The sequence below is a fragment of the Cataglyphis hispanica genome, chromosome 4 (genome assembly GCF_021464435.1).
Source record: "Cataglyphis hispanica isolate Lineage 1 chromosome 4, ULB_Chis1_1.0, whole genome shotgun sequence".
Classification (NCBI taxonomy): domain Eukaryota; kingdom Metazoa; phylum Arthropoda; class Insecta; order Hymenoptera; family Formicidae; genus Cataglyphis; species Cataglyphis hispanica.
Window position 1 is genome coordinate 7,888,943 of NC_065957.1, and position 25,426 is coordinate 7,914,368.

Genomic DNA, 25,426 nt, shown 5'->3' on the forward strand with positions numbered 1-25,426 from the left:
TGTATCTCTTTGTCCTACAACACATGTCTATTCTTTGGTTAGTAAGTTTATATGAAAGATTGGACAGTTGGATACGCGCGAGAATTTAGAAATCTTTCAGAATGCCCAAAAAACTCAGTATTTAATCTTTCTTAACACGGGTTTTATGATTGTCCTTCGTGCTCTCCGAAGAGAAAGAGAGAGTATTTTGTGTTATAAAAAGAATAAGAACGCATCAGTAGAATATCGAGCGAAAAACTCCGACAAATTATGATCTTTTTTTTCAGATATATCTGACTTGTTAGATAGATATATGGGATTTAATTATTGACTTTACTAACGATCATTTTAGGATAATATTAAAAAAAGAAAGGATTCTTGCATGTCTATGGTATTGAAATCTGAACTGAGTGATACTAATACATAGATTGATGCAAAAATAAGTTTATCTTGTATAAGTGAAATATTGATAAAATTACATGCGCAGTCTTGGCATAATTTGTATTAATTAAAATAATTATTGTATTGCTTTCTTGAATATATTTTTTTTTTAATTTAGAAAGCAATAATATATATTTTTTATAAATAATAAATACATTTTTAAATCTTTTGTGAATGAAAAAAAAATTCTTATTCCTAACATTATTATATTTGACTAAACCATAGAAAAAGTTTGACAGAAAGACAACATTTTTGCATCAACCAAGCGTGTTAGTTTCAATTTTTGTATTTTAGATTTAGTTTGAAAATTTCGCTCTTGGGATGAAAAATCCTACGTTACGTTTCCGCCTTAGAACCTGCTGACAGCTTCGTCATCGGTGACAAAATAGTTGGAATTCTTAGCGGCTGAATTGTACATGCTGTAAGTAGGACTGCAGACGATCATACTATTCGTGTTGCTGAGTTCGGTATCATTCGTTACCGATGAATGTCTGCCGATCGTAGAGAGTCTCTTGTCCTTTTTCGCCAACGACATACGACAATCTTCCGGTCTCAATGGCATCGACGGATAATTGGGCTGTCTGGCAAGCGTTGTCAGCGTTCGGTCGCCTGTGTCATTGAAACTGCGCAAACGTTTGAGAGCAAGATCGGAGAGATTGTTCGACGATTCAATTTTTACAGCAGATACCGAATTAATTATAAATATTATTATCGTATATTTTATTTTCTATTAATGTATGAGGCATCCTCGATATATATATATATTTTTACCTGATATGCCTGATAACTATTTCTTTGTTTATAATATAGACATACATATATTAAATTCTCGAAAATATTACAAAATAATGCAGTAAATTTTAAGAAAAAAATATTCTAATTTTTACCACGGTGAAAATTAATTCCGGCATAGACATACACAAAAATTTTATAGAATAATGCAATATATTTTAAAAAGAAAATATTTTAATTATCACGGTGGAAATAATTTTTTTTTAAATTGTGAAGATATAGGGTAGGCCCAAACATTCTGGGATTTTGAGATTTTATAGGAAATTTAAACATATACTTTAACTTTTTTCATAGATACCTGTGATGCCGCACGATGCCTCTTTTTATCTTGCAATGCTCGTTCCCGCCCTGCCCCTCGGTCGCGGTTCCGTGGGTTTTGCACGCTTCTACCCCCATCGATGGTACGGGGGACAGAGAACCTGGACCATATGAACCGCTGCTTTGTCTCCTATCCAGAATGTTGACTAATTCCACGGACGGTGTCGGCGAGAATGTGCCCTGACATATGACACAAAATGCCGTCTTATAGGAGAGGTACATAAGTATGCGAAGACGTGGAAAAAATCTATTTAAATACACATATGTCAAAATTCGCCAAGATCTTCTGGATTTCATGGACTTTTTGAGGACCTCTCAAATTGATAAATAATTAAACATATTAATAATATAATAATATTTATAACAAAAAATTTATTAATTAATTTATACAAGTAATAATTTTCCCGTATTTATGACCAAAAATTTTATATATTTTTTTTATAATTGTTTCAATTGCGGAAGTTAATCTTTCCAGAGATCTAAAAATTACGTAAAATTATAAATGTTACAGTATGTCCATATATTGCATTAGAGATAACCATAATCTTCAGACAGTTCGAGCAGAAATAAAAAAATAAATAAACAAAAGTAATTGATTAACGAATAAGATTAAGTATCAGGGAAGAAGTGAAAAATTATATATGGAAAATATTGGAAAAAATTTACTTGATTACATATGTTGAAGGGAGAGTAGGTTTCCCAGGTTTAGGATCTTCCGAGGATACCATAGTCTTTATCGTCTTTTATTTTGATAAATCATTAGATATTCCTAAATAACTAAATAACGTATAAATATATATATACATAAAATAAATGCATAGAAATTCGCAGTACATAAAAATTTAATTAACACAAAAATAACTAAAGATACAAAACAAAATGCTCGTAAAATTAAATGAAGAGAAGCTTGTTCCTTCACAAGGGCGACGATACGTGAGGATCGTTTCTCACCTGCAGCGACGGTCTTCTTAATGTGCCGCCTTCCATACCGACTAATTTTACGCCCTTAACACTTTTTTTCGGACCCACACTCGCAGGCACATTTTCCTGAGCGTTAAGATTATACTCCACGTTGTTTTTATCAACGATGTTGACTCTGTCATTGTTGTCTCGCGGCTTCTCGCTGCTCGGCCCGAGCTCGCAGCCTACCTTGGCATAGGATGGAGCGCACGGAGCGATGCTCGGTGTCGCTGGAATGCCGATCGACCGAGTGGGCGAGAGAACCTGGCCGACGGGACCTGGCCGTAAGTTTCTCACCCCGAGGATCTGACCTCGGTACACATCACTCTGAACGGTCGCGTATTGACTCGCCGTACCGGGTATGCGTGCCGGTGTCATGCAATTTCGTAAATTCTGCAGATTCTGTAGATTGTGGTTCGCTCTCTGCACGACCGAGATGCCAACACTCTTCGTCCTCGACGACTCGACGTGATCACCGCGACCGATCGCCGTGTTGCCATCGACACAATCGGTCATCGCGCCCTCCACGTGATGACACGTAGTTCTGTCATCGTCGTAAACGCCCGTGCTATCGCACGAGTCCATACCCGACGTTGATTTCTGGAAATGATTTCGACGCGTTATCATTGACACCTTGATGGATATTTTATGAGAGTAAAAATTACCGAAGATGAATCCATGAGGGCGGCGCCAGAGCTGCTTTGCACGACGCCCGATGTTTCCTTGGATTTCCCGGGCGAATAAATGTTCAACACGTCGCAACATTCCGGAAAATAACCCTTGCCGAGTAGGTTTCTTGTGAGAAAGCTGGTGAAGAGTTGAGTGAAGAGAGCAATTATCATGACAGCGGTGCGAAAGGGAAATTTCTGGGTACGCGTCCTTGTATCGTAGAATGGATATTCGATCAGCGGATATATGCTGAGTCCTTTTTCACCGCCTGAAAATGATTTTTTACGATTAAGTAAGTATATCTAACACATAGATGTACAGCAGATATTTAAGGGTATATTAAAAACATCGAGTGTGAAAAGAAACGTTGAAGAAAAAAGAATAATTTAGGTATCTATATTCTTTAATTGTATCATCTGAAAAATTACGCATAGAATGAAGGTTGTTACTAACCAGCGAGACGCAAAACAATAGCGATAAAATATCCTGCCAGACAGCCGTAAGTATCCACTAGAGAAGGCCAATGAATAACGGCTAATAATTGCGGGAACAAGACGACGTAAACGAGATCGGAGCACAAATACCTTGAAATAAATAAGATATATTTTTATATATCGATTGTATTGTACTAATTCATGCGCGAATAAATGCATAAAACTGCATAAAAGAATTGAATAATAATTAAACCAATGTTCCACAAAACATAGAAAAATGAAATCAATGACTGAAAAAAAATGTATTTTGTATGCAACAAATATCATTGTCTAGAAATTATTGTTGCAACTGTATCTTTTTGCAAGATTTTTACAGATAGGATGTTAATAACTGCAAAAACTCTGTCGCAAATATTATACATAAAAAAATTGATTTAGAACATTATTTTTATACTTACGAGAGATAATAAACACTGCTGACCATGAGAGCGACGAGAGTGGACAGCACAGAGACCGCGATTACGGAAATTCTCAGGACCCAGTTCAGCTCACGCTCGGAAGCCTGTCACGAAAAAGAAGTTTCAATAACGTCTATTATACTTAATTATATTTAATTACAAGCAATGATATTTATATTTACTTTCGGTCGTATAGTGAGTTTATAGACATTTCTGGTGAACATGGAACTACTGGCGAGTATACTGGAATCTGCTGAAGACATCACTGCCGCCGAGATCGCGCCGAGACCTTAAAATATTAATCAATAAAGATATGATAAGTTCTCAAATATTTTTCTTCTAATTAAAAAAAGAAATAATTTTTTCTTAAACCTACCAACGAAGGATATCCATTGAGGCGTGAGATATCGTAGAACCATCGGCATCGCGGCGTTTCCATCGTCCGTGGAGAACGTCCTGTTGTATCCTGGAACTGCGGACCAGTCGGTGGCACGAGCAACTACCCCGATTATGGCTGATGGCACCGCGAGTATCAGGCAACCGCACATCGAGGCTATTGATAGAGTCGTGGCAACGGAAGTGCTCTTAATACTTAGGATTCGTTGAAAATAACCCTGAAGAGAGAGAGAGAAAGAAAGAGAGAGAGAGAAAGAAAAAGAATTTTGTATCGTCATGCATCATACATTTATGATGAACTTAAAAGATATGTTAATAGTTTGAATTAAACTTGCTGTGGTCTTGAATTATATAATTTTTCATAAATAATGATAAAATATTTTTTACAATTATTTGTACAATAATTTTTTTCCTTCAAATGACACGATATCCTTTGCCTAGATCGTCTAAATTAAGTTTATTTAAATTTTGATTCTTTATAGACGTGCTCTGAATATTTTTCTGACGTCTAATTTGGGCTTGAATGTCATGTTGAAAAGTTAAATCACCTGCCAAGGTATACCGCCGAATATTAACAGCAACATTCCGTCCACCCATTCGCCTAAATCCTCGCTCTTTATGTGCCCCAACCAGTCTCGCAGAGTCAGATTGTTTTCGAATGATACCGCAGGATGTAATATGGCGAAGGGTGTCGCTATAACTAAACCCAGCAGAATGCACAGCAGTTGCAGCGCGTCTGTGCATGCCACGGAATACAACCCGCCGAAAACTGTATATCTGAAAAAATAACATTCTCTTATTCATTTGCTCTGACTATTCGAAAACAATAAGATCATTTTTTTCCAATTTTCAGCACTTTCAATTCGAATAAAGTGATGATTTTTTTTTAATATCAAAATATTTACAAGCACATTTTTCTTTAAACATCACATTTATTCATTCTAAGAATAAAAAATATTTTATTAAAATCAAATGGAGCTTGCAAGCTTTATGGATATAGCAGTCAAATCTTTAAATAAAGCATATAATAATTAATGTAATAAATATTATGTAAAGCACTTGAATATTGAAATTGATTTGTATTCGCGAATATTGAATATTGCATTTAATTATTATTCTTACACGGCCGCTAAGAGTGCTGATGCACAAACGCTGATATTTGGGTCGATGCCGGCGACGACGGCCAACGAGCTCCCCAGTGCTCTCAGGACGGCGCCGCACCAGAATAAATCGCCGCAGAGCGCCGGAAGGAAGAGCAAGCCACCGACACCTGCACCATATCGTTCTTGAAAGGGATCTAGCATCGTCACGTACTCGGCCTTCCTCATCGGACGCACAAAGAGTATAGCACCTGTATGTATGTATGATTTTATTAATTGGAACAAAAGACAAAATCGTTAATTGATCTTTTCTCTCTTTAACTATTTTTTATAAATATATTTTAAATTATATCGCGCATTCTTACGTACCAAAAATCAAACTGAGACTGTATCCAATAGGAACTTGACACCAGGCCAGACCTTTCGTAAACATGGCCTCGGCAGTCCCGTTGACAAAAGCTCCTCCAACCCATGTCGCTGCATATATAAAAACACACACATATATAAATATATATATATATATATATATATATATATATATACATACATGTATAAAAAAAATTGATTTGTTTTTCTTACCAGAAACTATTATAATAATGAAGATTTTTATATACATTTATTTGTCACAACAGAAAATATGCTAGCTTTTTTTCTTTATGTGGAATATCTCCACTATCTTGTTTACGTCACCAAAGATAGGAATAATGAAAAAGAAATTAGTTAACCTTACATTTTCTTATATTGCAAATCTCATTACGATAATGAGAGTCGAAGATAAGAAACATTTAACATAATTAAGAAAGAGAGTAACAAAATTGGAAATTAAATGACAGAAATATAAAATGCGAAGGTAGGTCATAAAAAGTAAGTCATAAGTAGGTCATAAAATATAAGAAATTAGAAATTTTTTAAATTTGTATACTATTTTGTAAAATTTCGTATTCTTTTTCTTCAGAGATACAAAGTTGATTTAAAAATAATAAATCTCAAAATGGGGGCAAAGAGTATGAAGGAAATCAATATTAAATAAGACAACGCTTTCCTTTATGCGATGTTACAGTGTAACGTATTTGACATATGTCGATATCAAGCAGAAAATAAACTAAAGTGCTTTTTGTGCAATAATTTCGTTAAACATGATGGAAAATGTAACAAATTTGGAAAGAGAAATGTTTCACGAACGTGGCAATTCTATTATAAATTATCGGTTTCATAGTGAGTTCAACGCTCGTAGAGAGACTGGTATCTACTTCGCAGAAAATTTTTAAATTGATTCTGGAAGAATTTATATATCTTTGAAATTTTTTTCTTTCTATATTGAGTTATAAATTATTATTATAATTATATTTTTTTAATTATATTCTTTTATAAATTATACTTTTTTAATATTTTATATTGAAATATACAAAGTGCCACAAAAAATGTATGCAACTTAAATATTAAATGGTGAATTTAAAAATGAAAAAAGAAAAAATATTTCAATAAATGTGTATAAGGATTTCTGCATTATAAATGAGATTAAAAATAGATAGTAAATTTAAAAAAAATAATAGATTTTGCATTCATATACATCATATATCTTCATAGATATAACTGCATAGACAGTTAAAGTACAAATAAATATATATATAGATTTTTATATAAATATATAATTTTGAAATGATTTTTATTTAAATAAAATATTAATGTGTATAATGTTTAATTGTTAATTAATATATCCCAAAATATTAAATGTCAAAAATAAAAAAGATACAAAATAATGATATAATTTAAGAATATTCTCGCTAAATTGAAAAATTGTTTTTGAATTGGAAAATTTTAGATGATATTTATAATTTTTTAGTATGCTGTATTAATATTCGTATATGTATGTAATTTTGTCGATATAACATAGATTGACCCTTGACCTCGTTCATAATCTTTTAAAGCGTATATTGAAAGGAAATTCGTAATACGGATAACAAGTTCGCATTAGTTTTAATCAAGATCACGCATTATACACAAATAGAAAACCTTCTTTTCAATATCGAAAAAAATTTATTTATATGAATAATGAAAAAATATCTTACTAAAAATAGTTTTGTCATAAATCTATATTTTGAACTCTGGACAATAAATTTATATTTTATATCAAAGTTAAGAAATAAATAATCGTACAAAGGATCATGTAAATAATTATTACGAGTTATTTAAATGAATTTTGGCATGAGAAAGGGAAAAAAAATTCGTGAAATATGACATATCTTTGAATATAATTACCAATGAGAGTGAAAACACCGAGCAGAGGGCCAAGACGACGATTCGCCAACATCATATCATCCTGACCTTGCGCGGCTTTTTTTCTCTTGAACGCGGCGGCCCATATGCCGACACCTAGCACCGCGATATAAAACACAATCACGCCGATTATGCCTGTTACGTACACCCCCATCCTCTTCGTGGTCCGCTTCTGTATATTGACCCTGCAACTGAATGATTGGTAATAAAAGCGAATGTGATAATAGCCAGTGTCGCTGACATGTCTGTAACAGGGGTCTCAAACCCGATACGTCAAGCGGATCAAATAATAATAAAAAAAGTGGGGAAAGGTGGTTACCTCCTTTTTCTGTGATCTTAATAAGCCTTTAAATTCGCATATGTTATGCATATTCATAAATAATTTATTTATTTTGTTACCTTTTTTCTGAGCTATTCGATCATAAAAGAATCATCTCTCTTGTTAAAATTTTTAGGCAGATTTCTATACCAGTTTATTTATTAAAAGTTGCTGCTAGATTTATTTATTGCTAATTTTTTTTATTTGTTCTACAATAGCTTTCTCTTTGCAAACAATTTCATTAAAAGGAATGTTTAAAATGTCTCTTATAATTAATCATAACACGATGTAACAACAACATTATAAAAACGCTCTAATAGTTACAACGGTTAACAACGGTACAAAAGTTAACAACGGATGTACGTTGTTAAGATATTCTTTATACGATTATGTAAATATATATATATATATATATATATATATATATATATATATATGTATATATATATATCCTGAAATTTGATATTATATGTAAATGTATTTTGCAAAATACATCGAGATATTTTATATATGGCAATAATCTGTATCTTTAATTTTTTTTCTTTCTTTCTCTCAATATTATATGTTTAACAAGCTTAATAATGGCTATCACATGTGTCAATGGTTGAATAATGGAGAGAGAGACACACACACACACATAGAAAGAGAGAGAAGTGCGGATTAATCGGATGTAAAGCCTCTCGCGATCAATACCGCATTAATTGTTCCGTCTTCTTGATTATCATCTCTCTACAAATAAGCCTGCGTAGTTCGCGTCTCCGTTCATTAGTCAATACTAATGAGAAAAAGCCTCTAGCCTTTGATATTTAAAAAATCGATATTGTCTGATCTTATGCATATCGCGGATTGCGACAGAAAAACAGTAAAATCAGCAAAATTAAATTATTAATGTTATCAGATGTATATTATTTTATATGTGTTTATTCTCGCATTATACCATATTAATAAATAATAAATTATTTGTACTTATAAAAATTGACCAAAAAATTTGTTGAAAATATTGTTTTCTTAGATAAAAACAATTTATAAAAAATTCTTTTAATAAACATTGAGTCTCGAATCTTTTTAAAAAATATAATTAAACATTTATAATTATTTATATTTTGTCAATTTTCTTTTATAAGTATGATTAAGAAGTAAAATAATATATACCTAATGCAATAAAATTTTTATGAAAATTTTCTAAACATTGAAACATATTAACAGATTGAACCTAACAGAGATACGATCTATTTATATTTTTTTTTTTACAAAAAAATCACGTAGAAAATTATATAATATTAAAAAATTTTTTTCTGAGATCTGAAGGTTGTTTAATTGCATGCGATAATTCTCTGATGATGACCGATGACATATACAGGATGACATTTATTATTGAGCACATTTCGTGGGAATTCTACGCCGATGCACAATTTATCGCGGATATCCAATATAAAAGTTAATCGAGTGCAATGGCAATTGTATAACACAGTTTAAAATTCAAGTGTGCCCCAAATATCGGAAAGGATGGGTCGTAGGGTCATGACCCTTACCGCGCATGACATACACACACTACCGAATCGCTTAAAGTTCAACTGGATTCTACAAATTCAGAAACGGTTTGCATTATTAACTTGATTGAGACGGCACTTTCTGGATCGAGAAACTGACATCTCACGTACGAGTGTCCTACGTGTACATAAAAATAGGCTATATATGCAAGACACACGCAGAAATAAATTTATTAAAAAAAGAGAAATATATGGTCCTTTCGTGATATTTATGAAAACTATCTCTGGTGCAGATACGAAGTAGCAAACTTAAAAATACAAGATATATCAAGCAATATTTATCTTTAAATGTGGACATAACAATTTAATAACATACACAGATGTACACACACATTACATTATACATAAAATATTTCAGAAAATATTTAGATACTATTATTATTAAAAAACTAACAAAATACGTTGAATGTTAATGTGACAGTGTTGAAATAAATAGAAGATTTATGCATACAGAGAATACTCTGTTAGTGGTCTAATCGAAAAGATGATCTTTTTACATGAGGAAATAAATAACTCTTGTTATTTCAGTGAATAAAAATAGTATTTTAATCTAATATTTGGATTAATATCAATTTATATACGAAACAAAATATTTAAATAAAATTACAAGATAATTATTTCAAAATTCACAGATGAATATCAAACAAAACTTATTTATTAAACGAATATTAAGAAAAAAAATATCGCAAAAAAAAATTATTATTTTGGAAGTTTATTAATGCATCGAATGCATAAAAGATCCTTTTATAATTCTGGCACATAAAACTGCTTATAGATTAAATTATTAAAGTTATACGCGCAAGTGTATGAGACTATTTGTTCCTTGTTTCTCACAGTTCTAAAACTATCGGCATAACTCTTTTAAAACATGTGTGCTTTTACAAATGCGTTTGCACGTGGACAGTTTTAGAATACAACCACGTCAATTGATGATCTATTTAACATCCGTTCTATATAGAGATACCTACAGTTACATACTGAAATGTCAATAATCAATAAACGTACATTGCAGCAGTGGTTCTATATTGCAAATAGTAATATCTAATGATTTGCATATGCAAATATATGAAGAATAATATGATATTCTAAAAACAAATATTTTGAATTCAAGAGTATATTCTTTTCTTATTAATCTAGAATTTGTATTTCATGCAACAAAAGTGAGTGATTATCAATAATTTTTGTATTATAAGCACTTTTTTCTCGGAGAGAAAGAGGAAAGACAAATAAAAAATGTTTGCGCACTAAATACATATTGAAGATAACAATAAATTACAAAATTTTATTCTTAATATCAAAGGTATCTAATTTTAAAGAATTTTTGATTTAAATCTTTAATAACAATATTTAATGTGAAATATTAAACAATTGCATATAAAAAATCACATATACATTAAAGAATTAAAGAATTATATTATTGATCTGAAAAAATATAATCAAATTTTATATAAATCAATACTAGAATTCGATAAATGTATCTCGCTTTAAGAGCGTGAAAACGAGTAAATTTATTCTTCCCTAGGTAGGAAGTAATCTCTTGTCGATAATTTGCTATAATCTCACTATCTCACCGATATAAAAATAGAAAAACATGTTAATATATGCGCTTGATCATGATGAAGGGTAAGCAGCCCTCTCAAAGGATGACACAAAGCGAAGAAAAAGATGTGAGAAAAAGGTGTTTGATAATTTTATGCGAAAGCGCTTTTCAAGGCTTGCCAATTGTATAAGAATTTGTCAACAGGATATTTCAATTATGAATATCACGGCCAAGGGCCATGGGAAGAAACGCATAGAATAGGGAGAGAGATTATATTTATTATTCTATATTATAAGAATTTCTTCAAAGCGATGAATAAAGAGCGACAAATAATAATAAAAGTATAATGCTTTCCATACTTGAATATCCAACACAATTAATAATTGAAGAATAATAAACCAAAAATTATTATTAGAAGCTTGAGTCTAGTTGTTGTAATATCTTTGTGAAGTATTTACGTGAAGTTTTGTTTGTGATTTTTGATGTGAAGTTTTTTTTTTTAATGTTATAATAAAAAATTTCAAGTAATTTGCATTTTTTATAAAATACTAATTGTGGTAATTATATTATTAATATAAGAAATATGCAAATATACAAACATTGAATAAATAGCATATGTAATATGATGACTTGATAATCTTTGGAATCATTATGAAATTAAATGCAAAGCTGGTTGTGAATTGCGTACATCAAGTGAAAGCTATATTAACAAATTGTACCAGATTATAAAAATTAATTGCTCGAATGTGGCTGGCAAAATTCTTGGGGAACTTTGCGAAGGCGTTGCCGAGGAACAATTCGTGGAAACTGAAGCTCTCTTGGCTAACTCTTGGCGCGAGTAAAATCAGCGCGCACGGTTTATCTTTGAACGTGAAGTCTGGGCATCGGCTAGTTTGCTGCCAACTTTTCAATTCAGTCAACAACATATTTCCGTCATAAACGCTAAGCTACCTCGGAATCGATCTCATCTCTTCGATTTTGTTCTTCAAAGTGAAGTGCTCTTTTCAGCATGATCTCTGATAGTGACACGATTTGCAATGACATGAATATCGAATGAGAAGCGTTGATCTCCTCATTTGACAGCAAAAAAGACAATTTATTATAATAATATATAATAATATAAATTAAACAATATTATGTAACCCTACAAATTAACATTACAAATTAAGGGTGTCAGATTGAAACAAATGTAATTTCAATGAGTGAATTTTTTATATGATATGTCATATATTTAAGAATGATATTTAGTGTTAATCTTCATATTATATAATTCAACAATATGACAGTTATTTATCCATAAGTTACTGTATTTGTCTTTACGTTGTAGTATGAATACGAATAAATACGTTTATATATTATAAAAAAAATATTTTCCTCAGTCTCTTGATTAAGAATTAATAACTATGCACAAGACCAGATGCATCGGATAGTGTTTCGATATGAATTTGGCAGAAAGAGACAAAGAGAAAAAAATTAATTTATGCGGATAAATTTCATTCTCTTGAACGTAAATAAAAATTAATCATGATAAAAATATAATAAAATATAAGGAAGGAATAAATATAAATCAAGGGAGAGAGAGGAGAGAGAAAGAGCAGAGAAGAGAATCGAAATTCCGAGTTGTATTACTTACCACGGGCCTACCCCAGCGAGATGTAGCGAGAGCCCCTCTCATACGGACATACCCATTTCACCGTGCATCTCGATTTCCTTTTTTCACCGTGCCACGCCGCGATAGAAAAATTCGCCCAGGGAGGAAATCGGCTCTTCCTCGTCGGCACGCGGATGCAATACGCTTGGCCGACCGGGCGTCAGCAGCGCGACAGATGGAAGCCTGGCAATACGACTGAATCTCGTTTACGGCACTCAGCATTCGGCTGACACGCTGGACCGCCAACCACCTCGCTGGGGGTAGCGCGCGCGTCACGGACAAGGACGGAGCGCCGGTAGCGCGCGCGCAAGGGTACAGATGTACAGGGTGATTCATTATTGGTATACAATAAAGATAAGTGGTTCCATATCAAAGGAGAAAAATCGATTATCACAGAATAAAAATGCTTTATTTAAAAAAATATATAGATAGTTCCTTAATATTTTAGACAATTTCAATTATTTTCTTTTTTAATTATTTCATTTTATTTTGTTTTTTAAATATAATTTAAAATTGTTTATTTGTAAAAATATTATTTATGCTGCGAGATAATTAAAAATGTTTAAGATTAACAATTATTAATTTCTTGATTTTCAAAATTTATTTTCTTGGAAATGCATAAGTCTGCATAAAATAATTTTACCTCAAAGTTTTTAACTTGGTTCTTTTTTTATGTAGAATTATTTAGTTTATAGTTGTATCAATAATGGAATAATTCTATATAAAAATAACATTCATGTATATTTCGGAATCAAAATATTGTATATTAAAATCGCGGATGAAGAGATGAGAAAAAAGTTTCAGATCGATCGTAAAGTGGGACAAGTGATCATGTTTCAGATTCTCAATTTTGCAGAGTAAGTTATAATATTTCATATAAGTTACTAATTTTTTTGTTTGACAACAGTTTAAATAATTATTGAAAATTATAACAATTAAAAATTACTTTAATAGAATTTTAACTAAAAAATTAATTATAAAATTCCTTAATATTTATTATCAGAAAAAAAGAAAAGAGCAGATAAACGATAAAATCTTCCTCATGAAAATATCTGAAACGTCACATAATCCAAGATAGTAAAAATAATTCTCGAACACCTTATATAGTAAAGAGTGAAAGAGAGGAAGAGATGATCCATCTACGGAGTGTAATAGAAGAGGGAGATCGAGCAAAAGAAAAGTATAGGATTCGATGAAGTGGAAAGAGACCTACGATTCTTAAGGAAAGAGGACAGATATAAAAAAGAAAATGTAAAAAAAGGGATAGAGAAAGAGAAAAATTGGCAAAAGTAAAGAGAGACAGCCACGCCTGGGTAGGTCAATGTTTCATCGTGATGGATGCAGAGTCAATGCTACGCGAGGTGGAGATATTGAGAAACAACAAATATAGATAGATTTTAGAAAGATTCATAAACATTTTTATTAAAAAAGGAAATTAAGAAAGCGAGCATAAAGTATTGTACAGACAGATTCAAGAATATATCGGAAACATACGAATATATTTGCTTGACTTTAAAAGAGAGCTGAAGATTCCTTTGCAGATTTGATCGAATGATAATATTAATAGAAAACATAATAGAGAATATGGATTAGTAAAAGGATCATATAATGAGTAATTTGCGAAAAAAAGAGTGTAGATTAAGAGAAAAGGAAAAATTTGAATAAATAAATAGAAATAGTTGTATCTATAGATGTAAATAAATATTGAATTATATAGATAATTTTATTCTAGACTACATAAGATCCTCCTTAAATATATAGTAATTATATTATGAGCTTGTTTAAAAAAAATTTAAAAGTGTGTATTTTACATATGTTAAATCTTTAAATATTTTTAATTCAATAATCTTATTTATAAAATATATGTACAGTTAAGAGAAAAGACATCATTTTTATAATAAGTAAATTAGTAATATAAGATTAAAAAAAATGGAAACAATATACAAAGAGATGCCCAAAAGAAGTAGAGAAAGAAAAAAGGAAAATAAAGAGATAGAAAAAGAGAGTTAGCATGAGAAAGCGGCGCGAAATGAAAACAGAAAAAGAAAGAGATAGAGCTACTGAGAGGATGGCTAGTCCATATACAGGGGAGAGGGGACAGCCGTATTGATCTGTTCGCGCAAACTCCTGGTCCTTAGGCTCCCTCCGTAACCAGAACCGTCCGACCCTCGCTCTGCTTATCACCACCCTCGTCCTGTTCCATTCGCAGCTTCCGAATGCGCGCTTTATAGACTAATTCTTGGGAGATTTCAGCTATGATTTTTTAACTCTGTGCTTCTTTTAAAGAACCGATATTAATATTTAAATATTACATAATATTAAATATTAAATATGACAAAAGGCTATAAATCTGATCATTAATCAACTCAAAAGACCAAAATAACAAACTTGCTAATTCATGATTAATTGATGATTCTTTGTAATATTATTTTTATTTCTTTACAACTTTCTAATACATAGTACTGTCACTGAGAATGAGAATCTTTTAAGAATTTCTATTACCATTTGCTCTGAATATAATCTTGAATATAATCGTTTTTTTCAATGCTAGACTTATTTCGAAACGAGATCATCAATAATGATATGTAAATTGCGAAGACACGTTGAAGGAAGTCGTTGAAAGTAATAATAAAATTGAATGCTCCGTCTCTTCTAATCGACATGATTAGATCGTATCTGCAGCATACTAATTTTCATCGCCCACGGTAGGAATTAATAGTGCATTCCACGCAAAGATTCGATCGTATTTAAGCGCGCTCTCGCAAGGCCAATCGACGATAATTACAAATCTTGAATAGATACGCCGTGACCCTGTTCTTCACGACTGAGCTTGACAGAGTTTTTTTTTTCTCATAGGGTGCGATCGTCACAACGTGCGTCAACATCGATGATTCTTAAACGTACGAGAGTGATGAGAATCAGAACATTCCTGTTTAAAATTTAATTCGCAAAAATAAATAAATTGAAAAAATTCGGAGAATTTATTTACATTATATAAATATGAATGTTCTCTAGATATTTATTTATGATATTTATTGAAATTTATATTAATCTTCACTTGTCATTCTTGAGACATAGAAGAGAGTTTATAACTTTACGAAACGGCATTGGCATAGATTTCTTTTAATTTGGCCGCTTTTTACAAGGATTGAGAATACAAATAACGATATTTGCAACAAAAACAGTTTTTCTCTCGTGTCAATAATAAATGTGTTAACGATGTTGCGGTGGCGCGCGATTGACGGATGGGACGCGGGGGACGGTGTCATTTTCGGATACTCAACAAGCTATTATTTTCGATCTGTAGGTGATCAACGCTTAATTAAATGTTGGGGAATCGTCAAATTCGATTGAATAGCTTAATAAGCTATCGTGAAAAATGTTAGACGAAGGAGAAAGGATGAAAAAGAAAAAAAAAGAAAAAATCATGACAGGAAGAGTCGAGAAAATGTCACAGCTGATTAATTGTAAAGTGTGAGAAAAGAGAAAGAGCTGTTGGATAAGATAAAGGACTCAAAAATTCTTTTACACAAAATCTCTAATTTCGTATAAAACATAATTTACGACATAATTTATAATCGTTTCCTCCTTTATGGATTTTCTACGCCTACTGATACGATGAACTTTAACTTCTTTTTCAAATCCTTTTTAAATATTTAAAAAAATACAACCTCATAAATATCTAGCTATTAATACATGCAATTTTTTTTAGACTATAAAATCATTTTTTTTTTAGAAAATTTCTTCTTCCATTAAATTTTATAATCAGTTTGTATAATTGTTGAATATATATAATAAATTTCAATTCCAATATAATTTTACCAACTTGTAATAATATCGCAATAATTTTTTAATTTGAAATAAATGAACGAAATTAATATCTTTAAAGAAACAAAACAGAAAAATTTCTTCAACGCAGGATATACATGAAATTTGCTTGCAGCAGTAAAATAAATAGTAAATTATATTACTTACATTAGCTATTTACGTAATTATATATAAAATACCATATTTTTCTTCTAGTTTATTAAGATCTTTGTGTATAACAGCTTTTGCCATTTGATAATTTACGTTGTATTCAATTGTTGATTCAATTTTGGTGGAAAGTAAACTGATCTGATTAACATTGACGTCATTGACGGAACTTGTTTCTTGTCGTGCATAGTCTTATCTATGGGATTAATAGAGGCGAAATCTGTGGCGACTTTCCGTGCTGTCAATGTCAACATTTTTATTAAATCCATCGTTGTTCCGTATTCATCCAATACTTCGCACAGGCATTGAATATACCATGTGCCTTCCGTAGGATTTCTCCAAGTGTAAAAATCTTGAAATACGAGAATTACGTTGAATATGTTTATTATGACTTTGGATATTTTAGAGAAATCAGTTTTGTTTTAAAAATTTTATTGCTAAAATTTTTTTTTAATTAAAAATGTTTTACAAATTAAGCTTTTTCTCCTTCCTTTCTCAAAAAACCATTTTATTACAGAAAATTGTAATAAATCTTGCAATTTCATAATTTAAATAAAATATTAAATATTAAAGTAAATATAATATAATATTTACCTTGAACCGAACTGTGAGCGATTAGAAAATCTGCATGAGTAGGAATCTTATAAGATGATACGGTATCTGTTGCTTCTGATTGTGTCAAACTACGAGGAGACAATACCACACCACTATCGACCTGATCGCCTCTACAAGCCTGAAAAAAGTCACCAAACTAAATAAAATAAAGTTAATCCGACAAACATCTTTTGGAATATATCGATAATATTTAAAAATAAAATGCGACTTGAAAAAAAATAGTTGTTTTACTTGAAAGAAGAACAATTTTGGCTTTCCTGCTAGCGTTATACATTTATCGGCGGTAAATGGTTTCCAGATTTTTTCGGATTTGTAGGCAACGTCTTTCGCCCATATCAAATCGTTTTGCAATCCATGAGTTAGCATGATAATGCAGAGACAATCGTTATCTGTGTGATCATATTGGCTTACTGTAACACATGAAATTGAATGTCAATGCTTAATTAAGTAAACATAAAATTTATATTTATATGTCATATAAAGGATAAAAAAATGCAATCCAAAGTTAAAAACAAAAGTAAATCAATAACATAAGTAACGATTTATTCACGTTTCTCTATCTTGTCCATAACTTTATTGTGGCTTAAGTTTTTCTCAATTTCAATGTCGAATCCAAGTCTGCCAAAACTCTTTTGTAATCTTATCGCGTCTGCCGTTGAACCTTCACGTTTGTCAATACCCGAATCAAATTCTTCATGATTGAAGATTATGCATTTGCCGCGATTTTTATGATTCATATTATAGCGGTCAGCATCTATCGGTACTGGTATGAATGCAGTGAATGGTTCTCTGAGAATAACACAGAAAATAAAAGTTGATCAAAATATATTAACTTATATTTATGAATCTTGATTATAAAATTTGTTTTGTGCAATTAATATCAATGTTAATAAATTTTAAGTGCTAAAGGGGAATCTCACTTATAAACATAGATTAATAAATAATCTCTTCTTACTTGTCAATCAAAGTGTCATCATTGACTATGTATCGATTTGAAAAAATATTGGCGTCGATTAAATCTGACTTCTCTGCGTCGGATTTGAATCTTTCCGCGTTGTCTGGTTTGCCAAAATTTTGCTCTTGATCTTCCTCCGGTGTTGTCTGAGAAAATAAACGAGGTTCACAACAGAAAAAATTACAGTCTGCAATTTATAATTTAAATTGAATAATTGCAGTTAAAATAAAAAGAGACATAAGATAATTTGAAATGTTTTTCATTAACAAAAAGAACAGCTTCATTAAGAATTGTATGCATAAAATTAAAACCGATATTTTAATATTTTAATATTTTAATATAATTAATATAATATAATAATAATATAATAATGAAATCAATATTATCAATATTATCAATATTATCTAATATTATCTAATATTATCTAATATTATCAATCTCGTGGATTGATTTAATCCAGTCAGATCATACACAAGAATAAGAACATATTTGTATAATTTGTATTTCTTATCAATTTTATCTTCTATTTCAGAAATCAAAAATATTCTATAATTTGTAACAAATATGTTATATACTAATTGCTATCTATTCGCAAAAATGTTAATTATAAGTATATACGTACGTACATAATAATCTAAAGTGGGTAAAGATTTGCTTCGGGATCGGCATGGAATCACAATGTTTACATGAGTTGTAAACAAATCTTTAATGCCGATTAAATTTATCATCGAATTGGATCTAGTTCTGTAATCCTGCTCCGAAGATATATTGGTTGGCGCAACATTTTCGACAAATATCTCGTCTTTATCTATCTGAAAATGAAAATTATTTATTTATTCATTTATTTATTATAACAAGAAAATATTTTTTTATAATACATTAGATATTATAGCTAAATAAATATTAAGAAGTTATTTGAAAAGTAAGAGCTAAGAATATAAGTAATGAAAAAAAAGAATAATAAAAAAACTAGAAAAAGTTATATGATCATCATAACTATGTTATCAATGTGCAAAAAATCTGGATTCTATTGTGTAGACTAGAAAGATATAAAATTTGATAACATAATAGATAAAAAATAGTAACTTTCAAAAAATATTTACATTCTATATGCATATCTATATTCTATTAAAAGTAAGTTTTATATATTGACAATTATTAGGGTTAAAACTGATTAAATTAATTTTCCTTATCTATCTTTCGTGAAGCAATCTAAACAAAGTAGCAATCGCGATAATGAAAATGAGTAAATCAAGATTATCAATATGCAACAAAGGCTTCATGACTGTATTGTAAAAAATATTGCAGTCTACTAAGCTACTGAATTAGTCATCCCTCTTTAGATTAAAGAAAAAAAATAGTCGATAATAAAATGAAGCATTTTTGTCGACGACTTGAATTATCACTTTCATTTTTTCAGTGGCTTTATAATTATGTTTATTTAAAATTGGGTGTAATGGAATGTTTCACACATTTTCCGCAATAATTATTTTTTAATAAGATTTTTGATTGATTTCTTTTTCACAAAAGTCGAGAAAAAGCTTAAAGATAAATTTTTTTTATTATTGCTTTATTAAAAATTTTTTAATTATTTTTTAATTATTGCTTTATTATTAAAAAAAAGGGAAATGATAAACGCAGAGAAAAAATAAAGCACATATGTAGAAGATATAAGTCTTTGTTGCGTAGAAGAAATAAAATATATCTCACATTATGTAAAATATTATTATTGTTAAGTATAAGCACACAAAATCGATTTCTATTATATTTATTTCAATGCAAAAATGCAAAGTTTAGTAAAAATGTATAAAAATTGAATCATATATATATAAGGGTGTCCGAAAATTTGCGCAACACTCTTTAAGGAAAGGTAGAGAGTGTTATTCTGAACAAAAAAGTCTTGTACCATTTTTTTCTATAACGCTTAATAAAAAGTTAGTATTATTGAGTGAAGTCCGGCCTATCATCGCCGATCTTCAGCCGGGCACACGTCGGTGAGCCGTCATACATCTGAGCGCTCACGCACATTAACAGACGCGCGGCTCACCGACCGTGCGTCCAACTAAAGATCGGCGATAATAGGCCAGACTTCACTCAATAATAACTCTTTTGTTAAGCGTTATAAAAAAAAATGATACAGGACTTTTCTGTTCAGAATAACACCCTCTACCTTTCCTTAAAGGATGTTGCGCGAATTTTCGGACATCCTGTATATAGACAACATAATAGTTCTTATGTTTATCTACATGCAATAAAATAAAGCGATCGTGATGATTGACTTGATTTGTAGTATGTACATTTTCTTATACCTATAATACTCATTTCTTGAATTGATCGATACATTATATAACATTTTCAATCTTTGATCCTAATATTTTTTGATAAAGAAAATTGAATCTATCAAAATTATCAATTCTGTTTTTTTTTTTTCATATTGCAATTTCTTTACCTGTAATATCTCGACTTCGCTTTCGCTGTCGTTCGTCAAGGACCCCATATCGTGAAGAGATATTACATACACTGAGATCACTGTAACTTAATTAGCTTTACGTCAGCAAAGATTCTACGAAGAGAAAAGATTACAAGAAAGAATTTAATGTGTCTGCGAAACGACTATATAAAAGGGTCAATCTCCGACTGATTCAATCCACCACTAGATATTTATGCTAGATTATCGAATTCCCCTACTAGGAATCGGCTTATCAGTTTTTATCACGTTTGATTTTTATCATCTGTATAACATTGTCGTACAGGCAACCTGGAGAAATGTGTTATTGTTCAACCGCAATATCGTGTCACATATCGCAGGATGTGGTTTTGATACTGTATATTCGAAAACCTTGGAAAGGTCGTTGTATATATAAAGACAGTAAGATATCATTATCTATAGTCTATACAGAATTTAAATCGAAATTCTACTTATAATTTTATATCCCCTGATATGTATATCTATTTGTATTCTCTGATCCATAAATTTTATGTTACGCAGTACATAAAATTATAGATATGTAATAAATATTTTCTTTTTCTCTCTCGTAATTTATAAATTATTTAAAGTGTGTTTAAAGTGTGCAAAGTGACTTTTTTATAATAAAATATAATTGAAGATATATTATAAACAATAAATGACATTTTAAATTGACTTATCGAAAAAGAAAAATATATATTCAGTTCAGTATAAACCAGCATTGCTGTGTCGTTACCTAATTTTTACTAGTTGATAATTCGTTAAAAGAGAAAACAATCAATTTTTACTATTCTATTTTGTAATAAATAAAAATGCTAATTTTTCTTCGCATCTGTTTGCGACATTTTTAAATTCCAAGCGCATCTAAAAATTTAAAATAATTGGCTGTTTGAAGAAAAATTCGCGATTAATCAGATGCGCCTACCGCTGCAAGAAATGCACATCATTCTCGCTATAGTTTGTGCTTCCCGTGCTTCATAAAACTATAGAAAAACGAAGAAATGCTGAAAGTTGAAAGGCGCAGTTGCGAGTTGCAAGAATTGCGAGTGAGTTGAGTGGTTTTGGGTGAGTGAGTTCAGTGAGTTGTCAAGTGCGATCTCACTTACATACAAAATAAACAATCGTTTAAAAAAATATATATTTCGAAATTCGTGCTTTTTTATTGCTTATTATCCAATGTATTCGAGTGCGTTTATTGCATTGTCATCGCATTATCATTAGCTATGCATATGCGGCTGCAGGTAAGTAAAAGTAACATTGGTGAAATGCAGTTTGTAAGGTTAATGCGTATAATATTATATAAAGAAATTTCTATCTTATTTTTTTAATAATATTTTTTTTTACGTTGATGGTAGTTGACAGTTGATATATTATTCTTGCTAAGTAATTTTTTCATGAAGAATTTGCATTTGCCATAATTACCATGTTAATATTACACTTTAATATTTGCTTTTTTCTTTTTCTTACCTTTTTAAGTTATTTTATATACATATATTTATTTTTCAGCGGAATTAGAAGAATTTTTCAAACAGATAAGATTCTGATGAAGTCTGTGGCAATATGTCTATTGCAAATCAACATATTGTAACCAATCCTTGTCTCGATGCTAATGTATCGCTTGGAATAGATGAAGCATGTTTCAGTATCATTAATGAATATGATACACGTGTCGCATTGTATTCTTATCCATCAGAATGCTACTTGGTAAATTTGTATATATATTTGACAGGCAAAATTTTTTATTAAAACTTTTGCATTAGTAATTTTTCTTGTTCTTTGTAATTGTAGTGCAAGAATATACTACAGACTTACTTACCAAAGCAAAAAAATACCACATTAGTTATATCTACAAAATATCCTTTACATATATTCTATGAAGATGCACAACTGTTACAATTTTGTCAGTAAGTAATTAAAGCATGTACAGACTTGCTACAATTATGTTATATATTATTTTATATATTTTTTACTAAAATATATATAGAAATATGTTATAATGTAATATAATTTACAGCACCACATACAACTTTAAAGAACATGGAAGTTATGGATGGAATATTTCTAAAGAGTCACTATGCTCAGAAATTTATACTATCCATGAACCAGTAAATAGCTATCTTCGTAAGTCGAAAGATTTTACAAAAATTCTTTGTAATTATTAAATTTTGGAGTTGAGACTATTCAATATATGTTTTTCTTTGCAGCAATATTTGCAGCTTTTATGGTATATATTCTGTTAATGGTTTCATGCGCCACTTTCAAAATTATTACACATGTGATAAAAAGAAAATTATCTGCAAATAATGTACACGATGTAAATATAAATATATATAAATGTATATTATCGTATGTAGCTATATGCATTTCTCTCATGCTGAATACTATACATTTCCAGGATTTGGACAGACTTCAAGAAGCAGAAACATCAAATCCAATTATTGGAACAAACAGATCTAGTACTAGAATTCGTTCAGTTGATACATTCCGAGGGTATCTCTTCTTTTTATATAAACTGATGCAATCTTAATAGATTAAATATTAATGTGCTAAATAAAAAAATTATTTCAGAATTGCTATATTATTAATGATATTTGTCAATAATGGTGGTGGCAAATATGTGTTTTTCAATCACAGTGCATGGAATGGTTTGACAGTGGCAGATTTAGTATTACCTTGGTAATCATTTATATTTTGCGCTATGTGTTCATACATTCCGTTCTATTATTATTTTTTTTTTTTGTATATATTATAATTTCAGGTTTGCGTGGATTATGGGATTATCGATTACTATATCGAAGCGATCTGAATTTCGTGTATCAAGTTCACGTAAAAAAATTATTTTGCGTTGCCTGCAACGTGCATTTATCCTCATTCTTCTCGGATTGATGTTAAACTCGATAGATTCAAATTCATTAAAGAATCTTCGTTTTCCGGGTGTCCTTCAATTATTGGCTATATCGTATTTCGTATGCGCCACAATTGAGACTATATTCATGAAGATGCACTCTCAGGTTCAAACCACATTTTTTTTTAAATCAATAACATTACACACATCTGCTAAAGCACTAATTTGTGATAATAAACATTTAGGACGATTTGTTACAGTTTGGTCGGTTCACTATTCTGCGAGATATCCTGAGTAATTGGGTGCAATGGTTGATCATTTTGGTAATCGTAGCGACGCATACTTTAATCATGTTTCTCTTGCCTGTTCCAAACTGTCCAAGAGGATATTTAGGGCCTGGTGGTTACTCTCATTTTGGACAATTCCAAAACTGTACTGGAGGTGCAACTGGTTATATAGATAGACTTGTTTTTGGAAGTCATATATATTCCAAAACACAAAATCCTGTATATGGCACCATTTTACCTCACGATCCTGAAGGTATAGCATAAGAAAAAAGAAAATATTCACATTCTTTAACACTAAATTTCGATAAATTTAGAAGTTTTTTGCATATGTTAATGAATGTTAAATTTATAATTAACACATTGTATAATACAGGTATAATGAACACTATGTCTATAATACTTGTTGTATACTTGGGAGTCCATGCTGGAAAGATTTTATTACTCTACTACCAATGCAATGCTAGAGTAATACGCTGGTTGTTATGGTCAGGTGTTATGGTAAACTTCGACGTTCTTCAACTTCAACTTTTTAATACAATATAAAAAAAATATGATATACATAATTTATATAATCATAAAATAATAATCGATATTTATAATATTTATACACAGGGTATTATTGCTGGACTATTATGTAATTTTGATAAAGAATCTGGAGTGATACCAGTCAGTAAGAAAATGATGTCACTTTCGTTTGTTTTGACTGTATCTTGTTTTGCATTTTTATTATACACAATCTTACATTTCTTTGTCGATTATAAACAATACTGGAGTGGAGCACCATTTATTTATGCAGGTTTGTGATATTATTCAATATGAATGTTTCTTTTTTTTGAATGCCCAAAAATCATAGCTTTTTTATCCATCAAAAATGCAATTAAAAATAAGAAATTTCATATTTTGCATATTTTTATAGGTTTAAATCCGATTACTCTCTATATCGGTCATACTATTACCAAGGGATTATTCCCATGGGCTTGGAAATTGATGTATCCTACACATTGGTCAGTCCTTGCTATGAATTTATGGACTACAACTTTATGGGGTATTATCGCATATTGGCTTTACTGGAAGGATATTATTATATCAATTTAAAGCTATTAAAAATTGCTTCTTAAATTAACATAGATCTGTAAAGAATTAAGTAAATTATTGAAGATTGTTATACTCTGTATGCATGTACATGCTTATAGAATTACATGAGTAATGAAGCAAATATTCAAAGTTTTGTGATAAAAAAAATGACAAAAAAGAGAAAATAACTTTATTGCATAGACCAGCATTATATATATAATCATTGCTCATTTATAAATTTTGTAAAATAATATAATTTTTAAAAGTATTATTGTGTATTAATTTTCTGAATAAAAATGTTTTATAAACTTTACCAAACTATAT

General features: G+C 30.3%; 3 protein-coding genes across 7 annotated transcripts; 1 reads left to right on the forward strand and 2 right to left on the reverse strand.

Moving 5' to 3' along the window:
- Positions 1-590: 590 nt before the first annotated feature.
- LOC126849152 (high-affinity choline transporter 1-like) lies at positions 591-13,088 on the reverse strand. The gene is made up of 13 exons (XM_050590747.1): positions 12,867-13,088; positions 7,807-8,015; positions 5,917-6,024; positions 5,570-5,798; positions 4,996-5,224; positions 4,428-4,665; positions 4,234-4,340; positions 4,052-4,155; positions 3,613-3,743; positions 3,156-3,427; positions 2,482-3,090; positions 1,511-1,710; positions 591-1,043 (listed from the first exon to the last, which is right to left on the reverse strand). The coding sequence occupies exons 2-13, from the start codon at positions 7,976-7,978 to the stop codon at positions 770-772; spliced, it is 2,673 nt and encodes an 890-aa protein (XP_050446704.1). The 5' UTR covers positions 7,979-8,015; positions 12,867-13,088; the 3' UTR covers positions 591-769.
- A 2,769-nt stretch (positions 13,089-15,857) lies between these two features.
- Positions 15,858-21,287, reverse strand: LOC126848991 (caspase-1-like). 2 transcript variants are annotated; one of them, XM_050590428.1, is made up of 7 exons: positions 20,879-21,287; positions 19,056-19,241; positions 18,430-18,575; positions 18,025-18,263; positions 17,706-17,884; positions 17,454-17,592; positions 15,858-17,211 (listed from the first exon to the last, which is right to left on the reverse strand). In XM_050590428.1, the coding sequence occupies exons 1-7, from the start codon at positions 20,924-20,926 to the stop codon at positions 16,952-16,954; spliced, it is 1,197 nt and encodes a 398-aa protein (XP_050446385.1). In that variant the 5' UTR covers positions 20,927-21,287; the 3' UTR covers positions 15,858-16,951. The 2 variants fall into 2 exon arrangements, with proteins under 2 accessions (XP_050446385.1, XP_050446384.1); XM_050590427.1 differs by having other exon boundaries at positions 17,454-17,610.
- Positions 21,288-21,679: 392 nt separating this feature from the next.
- Positions 21,680-25,420, forward strand: LOC126848974 (heparan-alpha-glucosaminide N-acetyltransferase-like). Of its 4 annotated transcripts, none has more exons than XM_050590394.1 (12): positions 21,680-21,942; positions 22,403-22,600; positions 22,685-22,800; positions 22,911-23,017; positions 23,101-23,210; positions 23,292-23,386; positions 23,465-23,572; positions 23,655-23,907; positions 23,987-24,281; positions 24,402-24,526; positions 24,641-24,824; positions 24,945-25,420. In XM_050590394.1, exons 2-12 carry the CDS (start codon positions 22,457-22,459, stop codon positions 25,121-25,123), a joined length of 1,716 nt encoding a protein of 571 aa, XP_050446351.1. In that variant the 5' UTR covers positions 21,680-21,942; positions 22,403-22,456; the 3' UTR covers positions 25,124-25,420. The 4 variants fall into 4 exon arrangements, with proteins under 4 accessions (XP_050446351.1, XP_050446350.1, XP_050446349.1 ...); XM_050590393.1 differs by having other exon boundaries at positions 21,682-21,961; XM_050590392.1 differs by having other exon boundaries at positions 21,683-22,137.
- Positions 25,421-25,426: the final 6 nt, after the last annotated feature.

Excerpts from the sequence above, each read along its gene's own strand:
- LOC126849152 (XM_050590747.1), bottom strand. The coding sequence starts at position 7,978 with ATGGGGGTGTACGTAACAGGCATAATCGGCGTGATTGTGTTTTATATC. Across the intron at positions 4,341-4,427 it reads TCAATGGATATCCTTCGTTG|GTCTCGGCGCGATCTCGGCG; the intron begins GTAGGTTTAAGA and ends TAATATTTTAAG. Across the intron at positions 1,711-2,481 it reads TAAGAAGACCGTCGCTGCAG|GGCACATTCTCGCCGACACC; the intron begins GTGAGAAACGAT and ends GTCATATGTCAG.
- LOC126848991 (XM_050590427.1), bottom strand. The coding sequence starts at position 20,926 with ATGGGGTCCTTGACGAACGACAGCGAAAGCGAAGTCGAGATATTACAG. Across the intron at positions 19,242-20,878 it reads GCGAAGTCGAGATATTACAG|ATAGATAAAGACGAGATATT; the intron begins GTAAAGAAATTG and ends TTTCATTTTCAG. Across the intron at positions 17,212-17,453 it reads CGCTCACAGTTCGGTTCAAG|ATTTTTACACTTGGAGAAAT; the intron begins GTAAATATTATA and ends TCGTATTTCAAG.
- LOC126848974 (XM_050590394.1), top strand. The coding sequence starts at position 22,457 with ATGTCTATTGCAAATCAACATATTGTAACCAATCCTTGTCTCGATGCT. Across the intron at positions 24,527-24,640 it reads TGTTATGGTCAGGTGTTATG|GGTATTATTGCTGGACTATT; the intron begins GTAAACTTCGAC and ends ATTTATACACAG. Across the intron at positions 24,825-24,944 it reads AGCACCATTTATTTATGCAG|GTTTAAATCCGATTACTCTC; the intron begins GTTTGTGATATT and ends ATATTTTTATAG.